The 20,259-nt window shown below is 40.4% G+C and overlaps 1 protein-coding gene across 2 annotated transcripts in view; it reads left to right on the top strand.

The window, feature by feature from the left end:
- The window catches only part of KIF26A (kinesin family member 26A), a 101,757-nt gene that overhangs the window by 57,303 nt on the left and 24,195 nt on the right, over positions 1-20,259 (top strand). For both annotated transcript variants that reach the window (XR_014184514.1, XM_082057370.1), the window contains exon 5: positions 13,141-13,324. Coding sequence is in view for 1 of the 2 variants with exons in the window: in XM_082057370.1 (XP_081913496.1) it covers positions 13,141-13,324 (184 nt within the window). In the remaining variant the exon portion in view is untranslated. The remainder of the gene's footprint in view (positions 1-13,140; positions 13,325-20,259) is intronic.

Genomic DNA, 20,259 nt, shown 5'->3' with positions numbered 1-20,259 from the left:
TCAAACTGTTGCTGAGAAAATAACCTCAGAACCTATTCTTTTATGATTTTTTTTTTTCCATGAGGATGCCTTAACTTTCATAAATTATTTAATACAGTGAAGGATGCAAAATGCCTTTTGTCTTTCTGAACTGCTGTTCAGGCTTCTGTGATGCGACCTTGGAAAGTAACCATAGAAACATGTTAAAAGCATCAACTGAAAATCAGTAGTTCGGTTTGACAGTGATGCAAATTCTGTGAAAGAAGATTATGATGTATTAGGAACACTTGAGGCATATATTACTGCTAACCTGTTAAACCTGATTATTCCATGACTATCAGTAGTTTCAGAATTTAATGCAAGGGAAAAAAGCACAAAAAATGAAACATACATTTTTTAAAAGTTGTCATGTTTAAGATGTTTCTAGCTAAATCACTTCAGCCTGTCATTCTCTGTCCTGTTAAAAGCAAGAATTACATTTCTGCTAAGCTCATAATGTAGTTCACCAGTTCTCTGTATTTAATAGCTGTAAACTTTTGCCCTGTACCCTGCTGGGATGCACTGGTATCCTGGCTTTGTGCAGAGCGGGCTCAATTTAAATCTCTTTGACAGATAAAGTGGATAACTGGGTTATGAATAAGTAGTAGTTCACCAAAAGGTGAAGAAAATGTGTGACTCACTGGATCCCAAGTTATACCTTTTTGTGCTGACCTGTGGTAGTTAAGCTAGTCTGTGAAGTTGGAACAGAAACGCTTGCTATAGTTACAGGTAACTGTAGTAAATTCTTGGGGAATGATGGGTCAAGGGAAGAAGCAGAGTCAGTTGTTAAAGCTTCCTCATTACACATAACCCACACCCAAGAAATCCTGTGGGAAAATTAAATTTGAATTACTTAGGAAAGTGGGGTACCAGCTCTTCTCAGTTAAGCTGCTGTAGTGGCAGATATAACCCAAACCTGTGCATGGTTTGTCCCTACTTTGCAGTGTTGCAGCAGTGTCACAGGAGCTGCAGGGCTCTTGAGGGATGCTCACTGGCATTAATGCAGCTCAACAACTGCTCGGTGCACCAACCCTTCTTCGTTAAATGCTCCTCAGTGCCCCACTTTCTCTTGCTGCCATTTGGTCACTTTTGGAAGCTGGTCAGGAAAGGGTGTCTGAGCAATCTGCAACTTGGGGGAGAGCTGCAGATGTGCAGGTGAAGGGGAGCCAGATATATAATTAGCCTTTTCCCCTTAATGAATCCCTCCTCTGACTGTAGTGGGCTGGAGCAGCCTGGTGGTCCCTGCTGTGTCCTCCTTCTTGCACGGTGCTGGAGAGGGGGACACCTCCCCAGCCCCTTTTCCTCTCTGCATGGAGCTGGGGAGAGCAGGAATGCCCTCGTCCAGATGTGTAGATGGAGACGAAGCGGGTGCCACCAAAGAGCTTGTCTCGTCTTGCTGGTGCCACACTGTGGCTGCTGGAATGTGGCTGCTAGCTGTCCCCAGAGAGCAAACGTGACCCACGTGTAGCACAACGCTATGCGGGGACAGGAGACGGGCAGGGTGTGCAGCATTGTGCAGGATCTTGTGTCATCTTAGGGCAGCTTAAGCTTTCTCAGTTGCTGTGGCAGCATAATACTGCCTATAATTAAGTGCAAACAAAACAGTGTATGCTTTAGGTATATCCCATTTCGTGTTAGCCCATAAAGGAGGATAAATTAGAAGATAAGCCTGAATTTAGTAGGCCTTGTCCTTGGAAACAGAAATGACTCTCAGGACAGCATGCTTAAGAGCAGAACATCATTACTGGCATCATTGCTAATACCAGATCCTACATTTACACAGTGCTTTATCAGCATACGGTAAGCCAGGCTCCCTGCTATGAAGAGCTCATCTCCCCATCAGACTGATGGGGAGACAGAGATGAGAGACAGAGACAGTTCAGCAAAGACAGGAGGTAAAGAAATTGGAGTAGTTGGAGGAGAGTAGAGTTTTGGACATCGGCCCTGCTAAAGGCATGAAAAATATCCCGAAGGCAAATAGATCTGTGCTCAGGATATAGCTGTTTAATTAGAGGGGGGAGGACTGAATGATCAGCCAAGGTGGAAAGCCCATGGTGTGGATTTGAGAGAAAGGGAATTGGCTGAGAAAGCGAGGGTGGTGGTGACCAGAAGAAACAGTGTTGGGCATTTAGGAGTCATCACCTTAGCAAATGAAGCTCCCCAGTGTAGAGGATTAGGGATCAGGTTTAGAGATCATGGCATGAACCAAGGAGACTGTGCAAGGCATTGGTGTCAGGGAGGTGTTTGGAAGGAGCAGCATCGCCTGCACAGCACAAGCCACAGGGGTTGTGTGGGAGCAGGTTGGGCTATGCTGGAGGTGGCAAAATGAAGAAAAGAGGGAGCCTGATGCCAACCAGATTGGCAGGAAATATATAAAAGACGAGACAGTGAAAGAGGGGAGGAAAATGGATGTGGGCACCTCATGCTGAGGTTTGGATTTTGGAGAGGATGTCTTAGGTCTGTAGCTTCCCCGCAAAAGCAGAATTGGGGCCCAACAAAACACTGACTAGATGCCTTAAAGATCTTTGTCATGCGAGGCCACCCCTGGGGAAGGCTGATTTTTGTCAGTCCTGAGTGCCTTGGTGGATGATAATACAGGAGGTTCTGGAGCACCAGAAGCAGCCCTCTCCAGGAGATGTGGTGTTTTTTTGGGTGGCTCTGGGTGGATCAGTTCAAGCTGCTGTTGCAGCAGTTGGGTCTTAGATTAGGTCTATATTCTGAGACATTCACGATGCTCAGGAGAAAGAGCAAAACAGAATAAATTAAAACAGATGTGCTCACAGATATGTCGGAGGGGAGAATCTGTGCCTTCAGAGCCACCCAAATTTGAATTTATTTGTGGGGATAAATGGTGGCCAGTGGAGGGGATTTTAAATTAGGGAAAAGTCTGAAGTATTTATGGATAATCTTGACGGGAGTCATGCAGATATTTATTCTTACTTTGTCCTCTCTCTGATCTTCTGCTTTCTTGAACCTTGATCTTCTGCTTTCTTATTTTCTCCCTCAGTTTAAGGACTTTTCGTATGATCCTTTCTACATTTTCTCATTAATTCATAATTGAATACATCTGCTTACTCTGCTTCCTGAATATATGGAATCTCACTGTTGTCTAGATAGCAGCGTCTCTTTTCCCTTTGGCTTTTTCCTTCCTTTCTGCCCTTCCTAGCCTGTCAAAAGGAACACTTCTGCCTCTCTCCCACACCAGCCCTCCCAGTCTGCCTGCTTTTTTGGTTCCTGAACTCCTGACCACCAGTGCTTGTCCTGACTCCGTTATTTGGGGCTTCTCAGCTCGCTGGCAGTGGCAGCTGGTGGTTTTGCTGCAGTGGAAATGGAGCATTCCGTAGGTAAAATGATAATGGTGACTTTCCTGTGGGGATGTAACTTGACATTTTGCACCTGCTTTACAACTTTATTAGTGACTTTTCAGACTCTTCCAATAATGTATTTAACTATTTTAATACTTTGTTAAGACAAACAGACTTAGTAGGCGAAATAGTAAATTCAGACTGATAGTGAATTGAATGTTTAGTTGTCATGTCTGACTTGCGGTCACTCTAACACTCAGTTTACTGTGTGCAGGATGTGGTTTGCAAGGCAGATGGACTTTCAAGTGACACTGTCTCTGTTCTGAGCTAGACTGCTTGCTTGCTTGTGCTCGTGGCAAAATAAGACATCTCACATTATAATTTATAACTAAAATGAAATGTCAAGCCAAACTAATGACCAACTGCAGGGTTACTCTGAAGGGACTTTTAAGTTCTCCACGAAACAGCAGTGAATTTGGCTTTCTAAAACTTCCCTCCTTCTTTCTGCTGGAGGATGGAAGATGTTTCTTTTGGCAGGACATTTCAGAGAGCTTAGCCAGTACCTCACTCAGCATCAGTTAGTGCTGCTTTACCAGTCATCAGAGTGATGCTCTTGGGGTTCCTTTCTGCTTTGTTGGGCGTCTTGTGTCTTCTGTGGTGGAGCTCAATTATTAAGCGCCCTATGGAGTTTTTACTGGGAGGAAATGGCTCAGTGGAAGTTAATCAGCATAAAATGAATCTAATCTAGGAGTTATTAGTGAAGCTAGTTGGAGTCCAGGGCAAGCTTCAGAATATTTTGATAATGTGGCTCTAGCAGGCCTTCAGGAGCTGCTTATTTCTGCTGAAATCTGAAGTTACTGTCTTTGGGTCAGAAATAGTCAAATCTCTCCGTCTGCAGTGATGGAAGAACATGCATCTCACATTTTCCTGCTAAGTGCTATTTTAAATGGTGCTGCCATTTCAGCCTATTATACCTCTGAGAAGTATCATTTTAGAACTCATGTCAGTTAAATAAATCACAGATACACTGGGCTTTAAGAGACGATGTGCCCTTCCTCTGTTTAAAAATACTTATTTTCTGAGCATATGACTTCTGTACTTGGGTGATTTCCACTGCATCATTGAATGCTGTCAGTGACCGTTTAACTTGCTAACAGTAGGAATAAGTAAATGTCCCCCTGAGAAGTTATTTGCTTGGCAGTATAGGTGTCAAGCCTTTGACTAAGCATCTGAAATAAAACCCAGCTGCAGTGAGAATGGAGCCTCTGTGGATTTTCTAGATGTGGACTGAAATGTGGAACTGAGGGAGCTGGAGGTGATGAGAGAGGTATGTCTGGGGGGCTGGTGTGTTGGAGCAAAGGAAGGTAACCTGAAAACATAACTCACCCCAGAGCTTTTATGGTAAAGGAGGCTTTACAGTCGCAGATGCTAACTTGTATTCAGACTGCTATATGTAATTGGGAATGTGAAAATACTGAATTTCTCCCTTGCTCAGTCCCTCTCTTTCTGATATTTGCCTGAATCTAGTTCATCAGATGAACCCCTTGCTAGCCACTTCTTGCATTTTCTGTCTCATCCTTTCCACTTGCAAATGTGCCTGTTTCTTCCCTGGAACAGCCTGAATGAGCAGAATGCTTTTGCTTTTCATACCAGATTGTTCTTGATGAATAGCATGAAGTAGAATATCCTTTGTAACAAAAATAATTTATTGCCTGGTAAGTAATTTTGATTCTGCCTTCTTTCTGTATATTGGGAGCTGATATTGCAGGCCAAAATCTTAAGTGATCTATTTAAGTAATTAATAATGAAGGGCTAGTTAGCACCATTGTTTGTGTTTCATGACTTTCTAGTTTTAAAAATGTCTTTATTACTTTTTCTTGGTAGAATACAAATGAGACTAGAATTTTATTTCCTCACCGTGACTGTTTCCTAAGTCTATGTCTTGCTGGCAAAGACGACAAACTTTTTTTGCTTAAGGAGTGTGCTTAGATTGATGTGGTTCTGCTTCCTTTAGCTCAGTTAGTTCATGAAACAGAGCGAGGAAATATTGCTGGCTTTCAGGTAGCTGTATTTTCAATACATAGCTATCTATGCAGTGTGCAGCCTGGGAACTGACATATTTCTATATTAGGTGTTGACATTCTTGCTTACATAAAGATTAACCTACACAGGTTTTCAGCAGTTTGTCATATGGTACAATTGTAAACAGCAAGTACAGAAGTACAGCAATATGTTAATCTGTGCTTGCTTTGTTTAACATCATTAGTGAACAGAGCTGGAAATGATATGTGGCAGGCTGCGGTGACTAGCTGTTATTCTGAGATATATATATATATCTATATATATCTGTATATATGTATACAGATATATATAGATATATATGTCAGTTTCTGAGCCCTAGTCCTGTCTGCTGAAGCAATCTTCTTTTGCCGGAAAAGTGTCTTAAATCTGCAGGCCGTGGAGAACATGGAGCTGACATCACTCATGACAATTTCATAGCAGTGACCTCAGAAACTGCTGGTGGAAAAAATGGTTGGAGTGTAACAGTTAGTGTTCATGTAGATCTGCTCTTTGGTGTTTCTTAAACCTGAGGAAAAATTACAGGGAAGAGCTGTGAAAATTCCTCCTTGGATTCCTGCATGCAACTAGCTTGGATGCTTGAAAATGGGCTTGTTTGGTTGCTTCTGTTTAAATAATAATGTGTAGCTGAGAGGAGGGATCAGCTGTTGGGGCTGTACACTGTGAGGGAGCACTTCTGATGTTGGCGTACCCTGCAGGTTTGCTTTAACTTGTCATGCTACAGAGGTCTATTTGAGTTTATCCCAAATGGCTTTGCCTGGTCTTTTTGTGTGGTCCCTGAATTCAGATGAGTCTCAACTGTTGCACACCGATATGTCAAGCCTGAATTCTATATTTTATGAAGATGTGAATAGAGAAGAGGGAGAGCAGCAAGGATGGTCAGAAATAAAGGAAACTTGACCTGTGAGGAAAGGTTGGAAGGACCAGGACATTTTAATTTGTAAATGAGATGACTGAGATGTGGTAGTGGTTTTCATACCAGTAACAGCTGTCGCAGTAGAAGGAAATAAGGTGCTCTACGTGTCTGCTGGGGAGGGAGGGAAAAAGAAGGAACGTAAATTCCAGCAAGGCAGACTTATGAGAAACATGAGGTATGAATTTTCTAACAGTAAGAATAGTTAAAAACAGGAATTGATTGCCTTGGGAGGCTGTGGATTTGATTTTACTGGAAGTTTCGAAGAACAAGTTGGTCAAATATGTATTGGGAGTGTGCTAGGTAAAGTGCATTCTACTGTGGAGCATTGGGAAAATGTAGATAACCTCTCAAAATCTCTTCTGGACCTGACTTCTCTGATCAGCTCTGAGTAGACAATGTTCCTGATATGACAACATAGCTGATTTTTATTTCTGCCTTGCTGACTTTAATAAGAGATAGTAAGAGAAAATTAAGAAGTCACTCAAAGTGAGAGGTTGAAATTCAGGCTGAATTGCAAGACTGTGCTATGTGCAAGAGGCAAAGCATGAATTTAATCTCATATTTGAGATACTTTATCTCATAATGTTTACTTGGTAATATCCCCAAAATATTAGATGTGGTTTGACATTTTGGAATGTTTTAGAATAATGGTTTTCTATTGAAACTTCATTGCCATCACCCATCATAAAATTGCCATTGTTTGAGGCTGTGCATTGTGATCCAGATGGACTAATTATTTATTGAGGAAGTTGAACCACTGAAATAAGGAACATTAATTGTTTGTTCTTCCTGGCAGTGCTTCTTGACAGCATTGCTGGGACAGCTCAGCAAACAAAGGTTTGGTGCTGTGCTTGTGTAATGGTACTAACATAAGAAAAGCAATTACATCCTCCTGAAGCTCTCTATCCATTGCAGGAACCTCGTAAGCTTGTTCTAGGGGGAAGAGCAAACCATAACCTCAAAATTTAATCTATACTTTATAAGTGACTCCTTGGGCAAAATTTATGGTAGGAATAGAGATGGTTCCTGTCCTTTCCAAACCTTCATGACAGATTTAGACATTCCCAGTTTTCTCTTTTAAAATGGCTATATCTGAACAAGGTTTTGTTTTCCAAATTGAATACCATTAGTGGAAATTAATACCTTGTTTATTTTAAAGTTTTCTTGGGGCTTTGGGTAGCAACTGCACTGTTTCATTGTGCTGCCTTTCTAATTTTAGAACCACAAATCAAACAATAATAGCACTAATAAAAGTAATAATGCCAACCAAGTGTATTCTGTGAGTTGCGGAAGGCTCAGGACAGAGTGCTGGAGGGTGTATTGTAGGACATCCGTCTATTTGTTGTCTGTGTTGACAAGTAATTAAGGAAACAATAACTGGAACTGCAGATACAATGAGAGACTCTGACTTTCCCACTGCTTCCTTTGGAGCTGGTTTTCAGTGGGAAAGGCTTGGGATATGTGGCGGAGGAGTGATGTCTTGTCGGGCTGGAAACTGGGAAAGTTTGGAAGAGTGGACTGATTCCCAGTGTAAACATGCGTCCAGAATTTTGCAAGCTTTGCAGAGAGTTCAGAATCAGGATAAAAACTGCTTTTGTGGTGATTGTCAAGGTCAAACCAAACTCCTCAGTAAGTGTACTCTTGAGTAAATGCCAAAGTTCAGGATATTTAAGGCTTGGACTGTACTCTTCTTTGGCCTTGACTCTCTCAGTGAAGCCCTTAAGCATTCTCACAGTATGAATAATGGCAATGATTTCTGAAAGATAAGGCTGGCTAATAACACTAAAACTGTTAATATGTAATGAGTCACACTGAAATAAATGTGCAGAAGTTTTATTATTTTTGCCAGTGGAGCTTACTAATGGGAAGCAGGACTCCCAGTTCTGTTTCTGACTTGCAGTGGTTTGTCTGTAAACCCACTTTGTCAATTAAATCCTCTGTATATTTCTCAGTTGATCCATTTCTAGTGTGCGTCCCAGAGTATATTTCACATCACTCTTCCTTCTGAAGCTGATAAATTCCACAAAGTGTTAAGCAAAAATTTTATAATTGTGCATAGTTATAAAAGTTTCAAATCTAATTTTATTTTTCATGGAGAAATTATGCCCAGAAGGAACACTATTCCTTAGGGGATTAAATCGTACTGTTTACTTTCACAGCTATAATGTGCAGAACGTGCACAGTGAGTGTAAGCTGGAAGCAGCTTGCAGTACATCAGAATATCTGAAATGTCACGTTAACCACGTAGGCAGAATTTAAAATAAAAGTGTGTAGTTTTTAAATTAGCAGGGTTTGTAGCTACTGTTGAGGCACAGTCTTATTCCCTAGGTGCTGAACATTATGTCATTGATCTGACCATGCTTTTCGTCACTGGTCTCATCCATGCATGGCAGAAAACCTAGTAACCTGTAAATTGTGTAGGGGAAAGAGCAGGTTAGAGCCTGTCCCTTGTCACTTGATATTTGAGTGCCCCTGCATGTGCCATATATTATTTTTATTTTCTACCATGACACCTTGCTATGGGAAAAGAACTCTCCAGAGCATCTTAAAAGACATCTTCTGTTAAAGATGGAAAGAGTTAAGCAAAGTACAGACAGTAGATCTTGCAGCCAGAGGTAAAAATAATATACATGGGTGTCCCTCATGCTTTAATTGGAATAGAGGCATGAGAGTGTGTGGCTTAGTTTCCCTTGCAAGAATGTTTTGTGGAAGAGTGCTTGGTGGAGGCTGAATGGGGAAAGCGAAGGTAGGTACAAAGCATACATCTCTGTCAAAGCTGTGACAAAATGCTTGGAAAAAACCCAGAAAAACAAATTACTGCAATGCTTAAGTCTTGCATAGTGTTCTCCACAGGTCATAATTTTCCCTGTGAGGAAACAGGAGTTGATATTGGAGAAGGTCAGACAGCCCACTGTGGTGCTGAAGATGGATGTGAGGGCCTCCTGTGCAAGATTAAATTCGAGAAAAAGAAACAAATCGGGAAAGAGTTGTGGCACCTAATTAGGCTCCTACAGAAAGTGTTCTGATATGAGCCCGACTTTGGTCTTTCTGATGCTAGGCAAAAAAGGCCCCATTTATGAGAGCTTAGTGTTCCATATCTTCGTGGGACAAAGTCCCCCTGAGAAAAGGAATGCTGGAGAAAAAAAGTTCTGGAAATATAAGTGTAAATTCAGTAATGGGTTGTTGGATGAGGACTGCAGAAAATCTAGCACTCTGGAGTGTCTCAGAAGTGGCTCCCTGTAAATACATACTCCCATGAATTTTACTCAGCTAAGGAGTTTTGTGAAGCTGGATTTTGTTTCATTCAGTTGGGCTCATGTCCAGACCAGCTTGGCCTGTATTTTGGCTTAATGAGTACTTGGCTGGGGTACCACCAAGTATATTGTTGGTGGTGTGAGAAGTGTATAAGGATTGATGAGTCCTTCTGTGGTGCTCTTTGCCTAGACCAGTCCAGGAGCCCAAGCAAAGCATACAAAGGCTGCTGCCCAGCTGGCTTTTGTAGCAGTTAAAATAACTGACTGTTCTTTTTGTAGGAGCTGAGGATGGCAATTACTTAAATTCATATTCAGAGTCTACAGTTTGATAGTGATGTTTCATTTTGCCTAAATTGCCTATTCTTTCCATTAGATCCTTAACTTTTCCCTTTTAGAAAACAAAACAATACACACAACAAAACCCAACAAGCTGTTTGATACTGCTGGTACAAGATGGCTGTGATGTTCCAGCTCCAGAAACAACCTCATTTTAATGTCATGCAAAGGAATTCTTGCATTCAAACACAGAGAGGTTGTAATTAAGCTTTGTGCACTGCTACCTGAGAAGAGATGCTTTTTAAATGTTAACCACATACTTCATTATTAGTGCCCTTGGCCTGTTGCCCATCAAAGCACTGATTATTTTCTACAACAGCTACTCCAGTTCCTCTGCTTTTTCAGTTTCCTGTTATCTCACATGGACATCAGCAGTGCCTTTGCCAAATTTCTTAGTAAAATCGTGGCACTCCAGACTCATAGGAAGAGGATTTATCAGCACTAGAGCAGTTAATTGCTTTAGCTAGCATATGGCACTGTCCTTTGAACAGTGGAGTTGCAGAAAGTGTGTGAATACTGTTGGAAGTGGATCACTTTGAAAGTTGTTCTGGCTTGATGGGGGGGGGTAAGACAACTAGTAATGGATTTGATATCTTCGATCTGATTTTTGAAATGATCCAAAGCTGTGTTACTGAGCTATTTTGAGAGATACTATAAGAAGGCAGACTTTTCTGTTTATTTGCTTATCTATTTTGCTTAGCTTGGCCCTTTTGGATCAATTTACTCGTTGAGTTGTTAGCGGTTAGTTAGGTGCTTGAATACAAAATTCCTGAGTAAATTTGTCCTTTGTATCTCATTCTGTTTCATGTATGTTTCCCAGAGGAGCTCCTTCAGCCAGATCTATTGAATGAATAATTGTTTCATCAGTATTTAATATATATCTTGATTGCACTTTGAAGACATTCTCTTGAGGAGTTTTTGTCATTTCAACAAGGGATCATTGCATGTAAACAAGGAAATAAACATTATCTTTCATATTAATCAGCACAATGATTAAATAATAACCGCATTTGTTAATTGGTACTTGGAGATAGAGGGTAATGACTGTCTTGAGTTCAACAATGAGAGTACCAACAGGTAGAGACTCTTTTCTGCACAATAAAGCTGCATGTAATTTAGGAGGCGTTACGGTCTTAATGTGCAGCTGCAACCATAGTCAAGTTGTACAACTGTTTGCCTGGTGTCCTATTTCAAACATATGTTTTCATACCGAATAAGGTATTAGCAAGGGGATTTGAGATATAGGCAATTAAATCAGTTCTCATTGACACCAAAACCTCGAGGTTCTGCATAAACCTGTGCTTGCAGTGTTTTGTTTCGCCATGGGATGCAGTTCCTGCTGGTTTCAGGATGCAGCAGGAGTCAAAAGCTGCTTCTTTCCTCAGAGGCAAAAGTCCAGCTTGTCCCTCACAAGACAGTGGTTTCTGGCTCTCTCTGAATTTGCAACTAGAGCCTCATTTTTTCATCACTCAGATCTTTGTCTTTTTCTAAATATTGCAGTGTTTGTAGAGGAAACACATAGGGGGTCTGTATCTCTAGAAGTTGACGAAGTAAAAAGATACAGGAGTTTAACATACAAGTTTGGGAATATAGACCATAGGACTGGGAATTTTGGAGATTGTATTGAGTCCTGCCCCTCATACTAATTCACTGTCTGATGTTAACCCAAGGGAGTAATTTTGTTGCTCAGACACAGCCAGTTCTTTGTATTGCAACTCATTTGAAGCAAATAGTGCTGCTTGAAGTAGCTGTGTGGCCCTCCTGCTCTCAGTGTTCATTTTTTGCTTCTAACCTGCCATAAATATAGGCAAAGGAAGAGTTTCCTTCTCTGATCAGTTTACTAAGCTGACTCAGCCTGAGGCTCCCTGACGACTAGATCTGTGGCAAGGTTAGGGGTCTAGATTTACCCGGAATTAGGTATGACAGCAAAGCACTGCCTTAGTTTCTCCATAGGTCTGTTGCTTATAATGCTCCACAGATGCTAGTGCCAGTTTGATCTCACTGAAAAGTACTTGGAGATTCCATGCTGAAAGGCATGATGAAAATATACAGTAGCTATTGTATAGAGAGATTTTTGTCATCACATCTTTGTAAACTAACTTGTCCAAAGTGCCAGTGTATTGCAAGCATGGACGAGATAAGTGCTTTGTCCCCAGGTGACCTGTTGGCATCAGCGGTGTGGTCTCAGGTTGCCCACAGGTGCTGGCAGTGTAACACTCTGCGTTTTTGCTGCCCTAGCAGTCATTCAAAGTCATGTTAAAAGATGGCATGTTGGATGCTTTTACCATATGTATCTGGGATGGGCTCTCTACTGACAGTCTCAGGGTCAGATCACATACATCCTATTCAGGTGGCCAAGCTCTCCTTGGCTTTGACAGAGTGGAGATTTCACTCTCAGTGCAACCCCCGGTTGCCCAGCATGTGTTCACTAACGCTATATTTGTTCTACTTAACTCTGCAGGGGGATTTTTGCCATGTGAGTTTTGATGTAGAGCTTCTGTTTCTTGCTATACTGTTTGGTGTTGCTGATGGGGAATAGAAGAAAAGTTGATTATGTTCATATCCTTATTCACAAGGAAGAATGTTACCATTTTATGTTTTAATTTTTCCTTCTTTAGCTTTTATGTTTTGAAATTCTGCATTTCAAAAGCAGGATCATTATCATTCAGAACATTAAAGCATGTCTTTTTAATAGCTTTCTCTTTTAATGTGAAAGAATGGAACGGAGGAGGAAAAACCAATCTGTCTTGAAGGAAATTCTCTGTTATCTCAGGATTTTCAGTGCAACCAACAAGAGAGGATCTTGAGCTCAACTGACTTGGGACTGTTATTCTCTGCCTTGAGTAACTTGTAGAGTACAAAGAATGACTTTCATAATGTTATCACCAGCAAAGTCCATCTGGTACTGCCAGTGACAAGGGGATTATTTCAGCTTTTCATTATGTCAGTGAGATTTTAGGATTCAGCTGTCAAGCTGTTGGGGGAAAGAGGGGAAAGTTAGATTATAACTGAAACTGTTGGGGGAGAAATTATCTGAATATTTTGCCAGTAGTTTTTCTACCCATATTTCCTTCTGTTAGTCTCCTAATGGTTTGTCCTTATGAAATCAAATTAGAAAGCAGTGACTTGATTTGTTAGGCAGGCAGTGATGACAATGAGCGTCTGTTTGTCTGGTCCAGATTCTCATTAACACCTAGTAACATTGTCCTTTCTTGCTATTACTTTTATACAGAGCAGCACAGAAGCTTAACCTGTCTTCGAAGAGAAAGAAATACCATCCGCCCCTGCCACACACACACGACTTCTCTATTTATGCTACTAATTTTAGTGGCATCCTGCAGCTCTGTCCTCCCCCAGCACCACCATGCCTTCTGAGAGCTGTGTCCAAAATCAAGGACAACCCTGGCATTGGAAAGGTAACTTTGGATTTTGATTTTTTTTTTTTTAATAGTTTTCTAGATGAATTTTAACAGGGCTGGAGGCTTTCAGCCTAGAACAGAATCAGAGAGGCTCAAGGGAAGGGTCTTGGGATAGAGAGAGAGCCACAACTATTTGTATGTGCCTGAGAGCTGTTATCACCTGTTGACTTTGGAAAGAGTTGGCAGCCTCTGAGCAGATTCAGTGCTGGAGTGTTGGCTTCCTTGAAGCCAGTTAACAATCACTGGCAACAGCATTGGCAAAGGTTATTTTGTTTTTGCCACTATTAAAGCAAGAAACAATTTTCCTTTGGCATCATTTGGTCAAACTCAGTGAACATACAGGATTCAGCTTTGGCAGAATCAGTCTCTGCATTGCCAGCAAGGCTCAGCCGTTGGTGCTTGAGGTTAAGGAGATACCTTGAGGAGGCTTTGTTTTCTTCTGCTTCACATGTCATTATAAGTCAGGAGTATGGAAATGAAGTAGCAGGAGAGAAATAGATGTCTTTCCAACTTACAAAATACAACATCTTTCAAATTGTAATATTTGCGCTAATTTTATTTAAAATTAATTAAAATACAACCCAATTATTTAAAGCTTTATTCATATTTAAACTGTTTAATCACTCACACAGCAGAATCTGAATACTTATTTATATAGGTTACAAGAGATTAGCATTTGAAGATAGAATTGGAGTATATCATGTGTGCAGGAGAGCTAAAATATACACCTTGAGCATTTAATGCACACAAATGAGCATTAACATAAAGAAATTGTCAGCCTAAATACCTCTAACTGCCACTGTTGCTCACAGAGACTGCTCTGTATTTCTCAAGTCAGTGAGTTTGTGCTAAATGGAAAAAAAAGGAGTAATTGGTCTGTTTTAAGCAGGTGAAAACTCAGAGATGAAAATGTGTTTTCTTCTTTTATTCCCAGTGAGTTAGAAAAGGGGATGTACTGTTAAATAGTGGAATACAGCAAACCGGACATAGTAATTTAGACATTCCCAGGTGCAGGAAGGTTTGCTGAGGAACACCCTTTCTATGTGTGTGTTTCAGCAGACCCCATTTGTTTTTGAGGGCGGCTGGTGGTGTTTACCAGCGTGACTTGTGCCTCGTGGAAAGCTCTGGTTTATCTGGTGTCTTTAAACAGATCAACAAAGTCTAATAAAGATCAAGTGCACAGTCCCAGGTGGCAGGAGATGATGTGCCTTGCGCCATGTGGTCTATCTGCTTTCTTCATTAGAGAGCATAGCAGAAGGCTTTCAAACGGAAGAGCTCTACCAGAATGCCAAGGGACATGGCAGGACCTGGAGCAGCTGTGCAGCTCAGCCGTGAGAGCTTCTCCTCCAACATGGGATATGTATGTATCCCATGCTGGCAGTGCATCTGGTATTTCTCTCCTGCCTGGCACACTACACCAAGAATTTCCAGACTTTATGGGTCAACAAACTGCTGTTGACCCTCAAATGTCTCTGTTGTTCAGATGAAAACATTATTGAAGATACTGTTTGGGCCCAGGGTTCCAGCTGTGTCCTTTTCACCGTGTACTTGTTGACCACAATTTGGAAGAATCCTGCACTGTACTGGAAAGGATGAGAGCTCTCTGCAAATTGAATCTGCCCTTTGGTTCTTGATTTAAGATCTAGACCAGAGGTGTCAAACTAATTTTCACCGGTGGCCACATCAGCCTCGTAGTTGCCTTCAAAGGGCCAAATGTAATTTTAGGACTGCATAAATATAACTACTGAAAATGAGTTTGACACCCCTGATCTATACCATTCAAATGGTGATGGGGTGTGCTAGTTACTAGTTTTAATGCTCCTCAAAAAATAAAGTAACTAGGCATCTTCTCTGATCCACAGTATAAAATGCGCAGTTCCTGTTAAATGGCTCACAACCCATTCCTCTTTTGCAACTTTATAAATTAGTGTTTGCCCATAGGAAGAAAACCTCCAGCAATATAGTGTTTTGTAAAACTATGTGTCAGCATAAATGAAATCTCATGTATCCTAATTCTTAGAACTTATGGTCAAAGGATAAGTGTCAGTCCTGCACAGGTCATCTTTTAGTACCAGACACTGATAGTTTCACCTTTTCTGAGCAACGCCAAGAAGCTTTTGGTAGCACGTAGCCCACTGCACAGTAACATTCTCCATTATAATTTCCTCTTCACCAGCTTCTGCTGATCAAGATTTAGTCAGCTATTATCTCATTATGAGGATTATGGGAATAAAGTAATTACCTTTCTTCCTCACTGGTCTAAGTATCATAGCAATTGAGAGAAAAATCAGCAAACGCTGACAGATGTGCTGTGGTCCTCTGTTAACTTCAGTCTTTCATCTTCTAATGGCTTTCTACTTTACACTACTCCTGGTTATCCTTTTTTTTTTTTTTTTTCTGTGGCTTTTTCTTGCAGCCTGTCCAATAATAAGTACAAGATACGCATAGGGGACAGAACCAGTGGTGGATTCTGGAGTCACTTTTTCCTACCACAGCATCTGTGGTGGTGGCTGGGGCTCTCCTTTGGTTTTTGTGACCATTCCTAGGTCAGCAATGTCCCTCGCCCTGTTATTACTGTGTGGTTCCAGGGGGCTAAGCAGCTGGTGGGGCAGCTTTTCCTTCCTCACCTACCTGCTTGCTGCTGTTTTGGCTTTCATGGTTAGTCATGTTGTGGAGGACAGGTTCCTTGTTGGTTTTTGCTGTATAGGTAAGTGTAGCAGTGGTGATGGGCTGCCTGTTTCCCACCTAACTTCACTTTACTAAGCTGAGAATGACCCATTGAGGACCAGTCCTTATTCTCCTCAAGGGAGTGATTTTTCTGAGCACAGATAGCTTGACAAGATTTGATTGCCTTGTCAAATGGTTTCTTTCAGAACAGGACAGAATTCCAGAGAGAGAGACGTGGCTTTTCTTACTGTGAAGGGGCTGAAGAGATAAAATTTAAGGAGAAGAGTATAAGTTATGTGAGAATGAAGAACAGAGTACTGAACTGGAAACACATGAAGTGTCCAAGATACTTCAGTGAGAGCAGTGTGTCTCCCTTCATGAAACGTTGAAGTGGTGAATCATGTCAGCTGTGCAGAAATACTGTTTATATTAGGAGAGAACTAGTGAGTAAGGCTTGAACACTGCAATGAATAATCATTATCTATAATGACACACTCTAGGTAGTCCCATTTCTCTTGTAAATCTTTTGAAAGCTTAGAGCAAGGTAAATGTTGAAACATTTACAGTGTCCAATATGATTGGCTTTCTATACTGGTAATTTTTGACTTTTTTTTTTTCCCCTCACTGATGCTCAAGGTTGTCTTTTAGCTGGTATTCAAGACATTATAAAAGACACAGGAAGAGAATGTGGAAAATATTACGTCACTTTGAGGCTAAAAGGGAAAAAAAGGCTCCAGAGGGAATCAAGAAGTATGGCATTGTAAGGCTGACTTGCAGAACAGGCAACCAGCCAAAGTGGTTGAAACAATAATAAAGATAGAATTAGCAGGCAGAGATTAATGTGATATAGTAGGGATCAGCTGATGGAGCTTTTATAGGTGGAACACATACATTAGCATTCTGTGGAAGAGTCAGTGAGTGTTTGAATAGGGTTGGTCTGGTTGACAGAGTGTATTTGGGTTTTGAAAAAGCCTTTGACAAGTGCCCTGACTTAGGTTTCTTAAAAAAAAACGTAAGCTGTCATGTATTCTCCGGTGGTTTAATAACTGGTGGGAAACAAGAGTGTGAATTTCACACTGGAGCAAAGTTAGTCATGGTGTCGTGTGGAAGTCCATACTGTCTTCCTAAATGGTTTGGATGAGGTGGTGAAGCTCTGTACTCAGAGCAGCCAAAGCTAAAAATTGACTGTGAAGACTTGGAAATAGGTCTCATGACACTGAAGTTACTGGGTGGATAAAGAGGCTGATGAACTTCTGTGTTGATTAACACAAAGCAGGGTATATAAGGAGCTCTAACTATGCATGGACCCACAATAAGAATATCAGGCATGGCCGTAACCCATTTTACCAGCTACTGGAGAAGCTACAGCATTGGGTTTGTTATCATGAGTCTGACCTTCTAAAGAAATGCTTTATTGACTGCTCAGGAGGCAAAAAGATTAAGCATCTTTAATTGTAGGGAGTCTCTGACAGTATGTGATATAAATATATGTTCCGCTTCAGGTTCATAATGGCTTTTGAAAACTTTTTTCCTTTTTTCTCCTGGCCCTTTTCCTTGAGGTAATAGCTTTCACGAAGTTTAATAGAGGATGGTAACAACTGAAGAAAAGTAAAGATTTCCCTTCCTCCCCCATGTAGATATCTCTGAATTGCCTTCTCAGAGAGGATCTATTGCTGTGGCCGAGTGAGGGAGGGGCTGGATCTGAAGACCCCAGCATGCAGGAGCAATAGCTGCGTGTGTTTTGCTGCTGGTACAGAGCTGGACCCCAGTAAACCTAAACCTTTGGGAAAAGGACCTCACAAACAAATTAACATCCATACCTGTATTTTTTCTTATTTGATGTGCACTTTCAAAGCTGCCATACCGTGACTGTTGGCTTCTCCCACCTAAGAAACTCCCTTTGGCCAAGTCAGCAACTCAGTGGAGAGCTTCCTCGTACATTAAGTCCTTTTCATTGGTTTCAAAGTTAAACATATGAATAAGAGTTATTCTGAGTTGAGTTAAGGGACAGTTGAATCTAAGGAACTGACTGAATTGAGCACAGGCAGCATCAGGAGTATCTTGGCTGTTTGTGTGGTGTCTAGAATTGGACAAGTCCTGTCACTGGTGGTGGGACCTTGTGTTGAACTTGTGAGCTCGATGGACCTTCAGGGAAGGGAAGAGGCTTGAATTCCTGCTTTTTGTAAAGACTTCCATATGACTATAGCAAAGGCAGGAATGCGATAAGACTGTGCTGGGCAGTTCTTGAACTCAGTTATTGTTTATTTGAGCACAAGATCTGAATTTGTTCTTCATCTAACGTAATCACTTCCATGCGTATCATACAGTTCTGCTGTGGTGAAATTGCTCTATGGCTTTTACAGTTGAATACATGTGTTGCTAGAGAGTTACTCATCAGAGAGCCTATATATATTTTTTTTTTTTGCAATTTCTGTTCAGAATTTCTCCTTGTTTCAAGTACTTAGAAGGTGGGAAATAATTTCTTTTACATTTCATGAATACCATTTTTTCCCCCATAATAGTTTCAGCAGGAGTGTGTGGATTTGTCCTGTGATACAAATCTTTAATTAAGCCTTTGGCTTAACTTTATTTTCTAAGAGTGCGAAAGTTATATGCTCTGACAGGTGCTTGCATGGTTTGTCAATATTTAAGAATATCAAGCATGGAAAAGTTAAAAAAAAAAAGAAAAGATTAGAACCATAGGTCTGTCTGGGACTTGTGTTTCATATAACCAACAGTAATCAAACTCTCATGCATAAAGAAAAATCCTACTACCAATACAAACTGGACGCTGAAAGGCATTTTGCTTACTACTGGTGAATGTTATGTAGCAAATTTCATATCTCTTTCTTGAATGTGCCAAAAACATCAGAGTCCAAATCATTTAGCTGGATCCTACTTAAAAGGCAATGATCCAGTACAGTATGATTCTTGTAACTGAGTCATTTTTGTGGTCTCTCTGGGTGTTATTAAATTTAATGTCAGAATAGTGGAAAAGACGTCTGAAAGCCATTTAATATTGTCACTGGAAAGAAGTTAGATTATACTCAATTTCTGACATTAATGTGCTACTTAAGATAATTTATCATATTGTGGTATTAAAAAAGACATCCTTTTTACAGTGCTTGCTGTGTAGCATTCTAATTTACTATTTTCTTTAACATGGTAGGAAGCCTTTTTCATGCAAAATTTTTTTCTTTCTTTTTTACCTTTCTTTTTTTTTTTTTTTTTCCCTGCTATTCTATTCAGCTCATTCTTTATAATACTGCATCACTTACAGCAGCAGCTTTAAGTGCTTGTCTATTCCAAAGATCCTGTCAATTTTTTATGTTAGAATGACAGAATCCTCCTATGTGAGACAATTGAAGTGGAGCATTTAAAGAGAACCTGAATTGTCAGACATGTTTCTTGGACAGGTATATACATACTGGTCTCCATTTATGTGTTTTAGACATTTACTTTCATTTATGCTTTACCAAGCCATAGCTAAGGTACTGCTAATATAATTTACTGATCATTCAGGGTTTTCTTAAGTGTGCTGTATGTCCCATTCAATGGTTCTTAGACAGTTTGATGATGGATAACAAATAGGTACTTAATTTTGTCATCTTTATTGCTGCTTGTTTCCTAATGACTAGAGTGTTATTTCTGATATAAATCATGTATCATGCTAAGTACTTTTCTATCCGTGTATGTAGTCCCATATCATCCAAGGTATGTGCATCCCTGCTGAAATACCTTGAATCGCTTAAACAAAGATGTGGAAAAACGAGATAAAAATTCACAATTTCTTCTACTTTGTTTTCACATTTAAAAATGAAATAGTTTTCTTCATGTCTCCTGGGAGTAGAGAATCAATTCTTTTTTAATAGAGTACAATACAGAAGTGATTTTTTAAGGTTCTCCCAGGGGAGCTAGATGGTCTATGCTAGCATGGCTATTTTGCATATAAATTTGCCATCCATTGATAGTGGCAGTATATGAAAGGCCTGTAAGAACTATCCACAGTAAACCAATTTAGCAAGGGTTATATATCTGTCAGTTACAATTAAATCCATGAAAAAATATTGGCTCTGAACTAGGACTTTTGTAATATGATTTACACTGTAGTTGAAAAATAAGTGATTTCATTGGAAAATGGTCTTTATTCAACTGAATGTGAATTCTTTATAATTTTTTGCCAGGAAATCTTAATTCAGAATGGTGGATGTCTAAACATAGTTATTTAATTAACCTCCTGTTATACACCATTTTGTGAACATTGT

Source organism: Streptopelia decaocto, assembly GCF_964273445.1.
Source record: "Streptopelia decaocto genome assembly, chromosome: 7".
Taxonomy (NCBI): Eukaryota; Metazoa; Chordata; class Aves; order Columbiformes; family Columbidae; genus Streptopelia; species Streptopelia decaocto.
The sequence above is the reverse complement of the archived record's forward strand: the minus strand, read 5'-3'. Positions and strand labels throughout refer to the sequence as shown.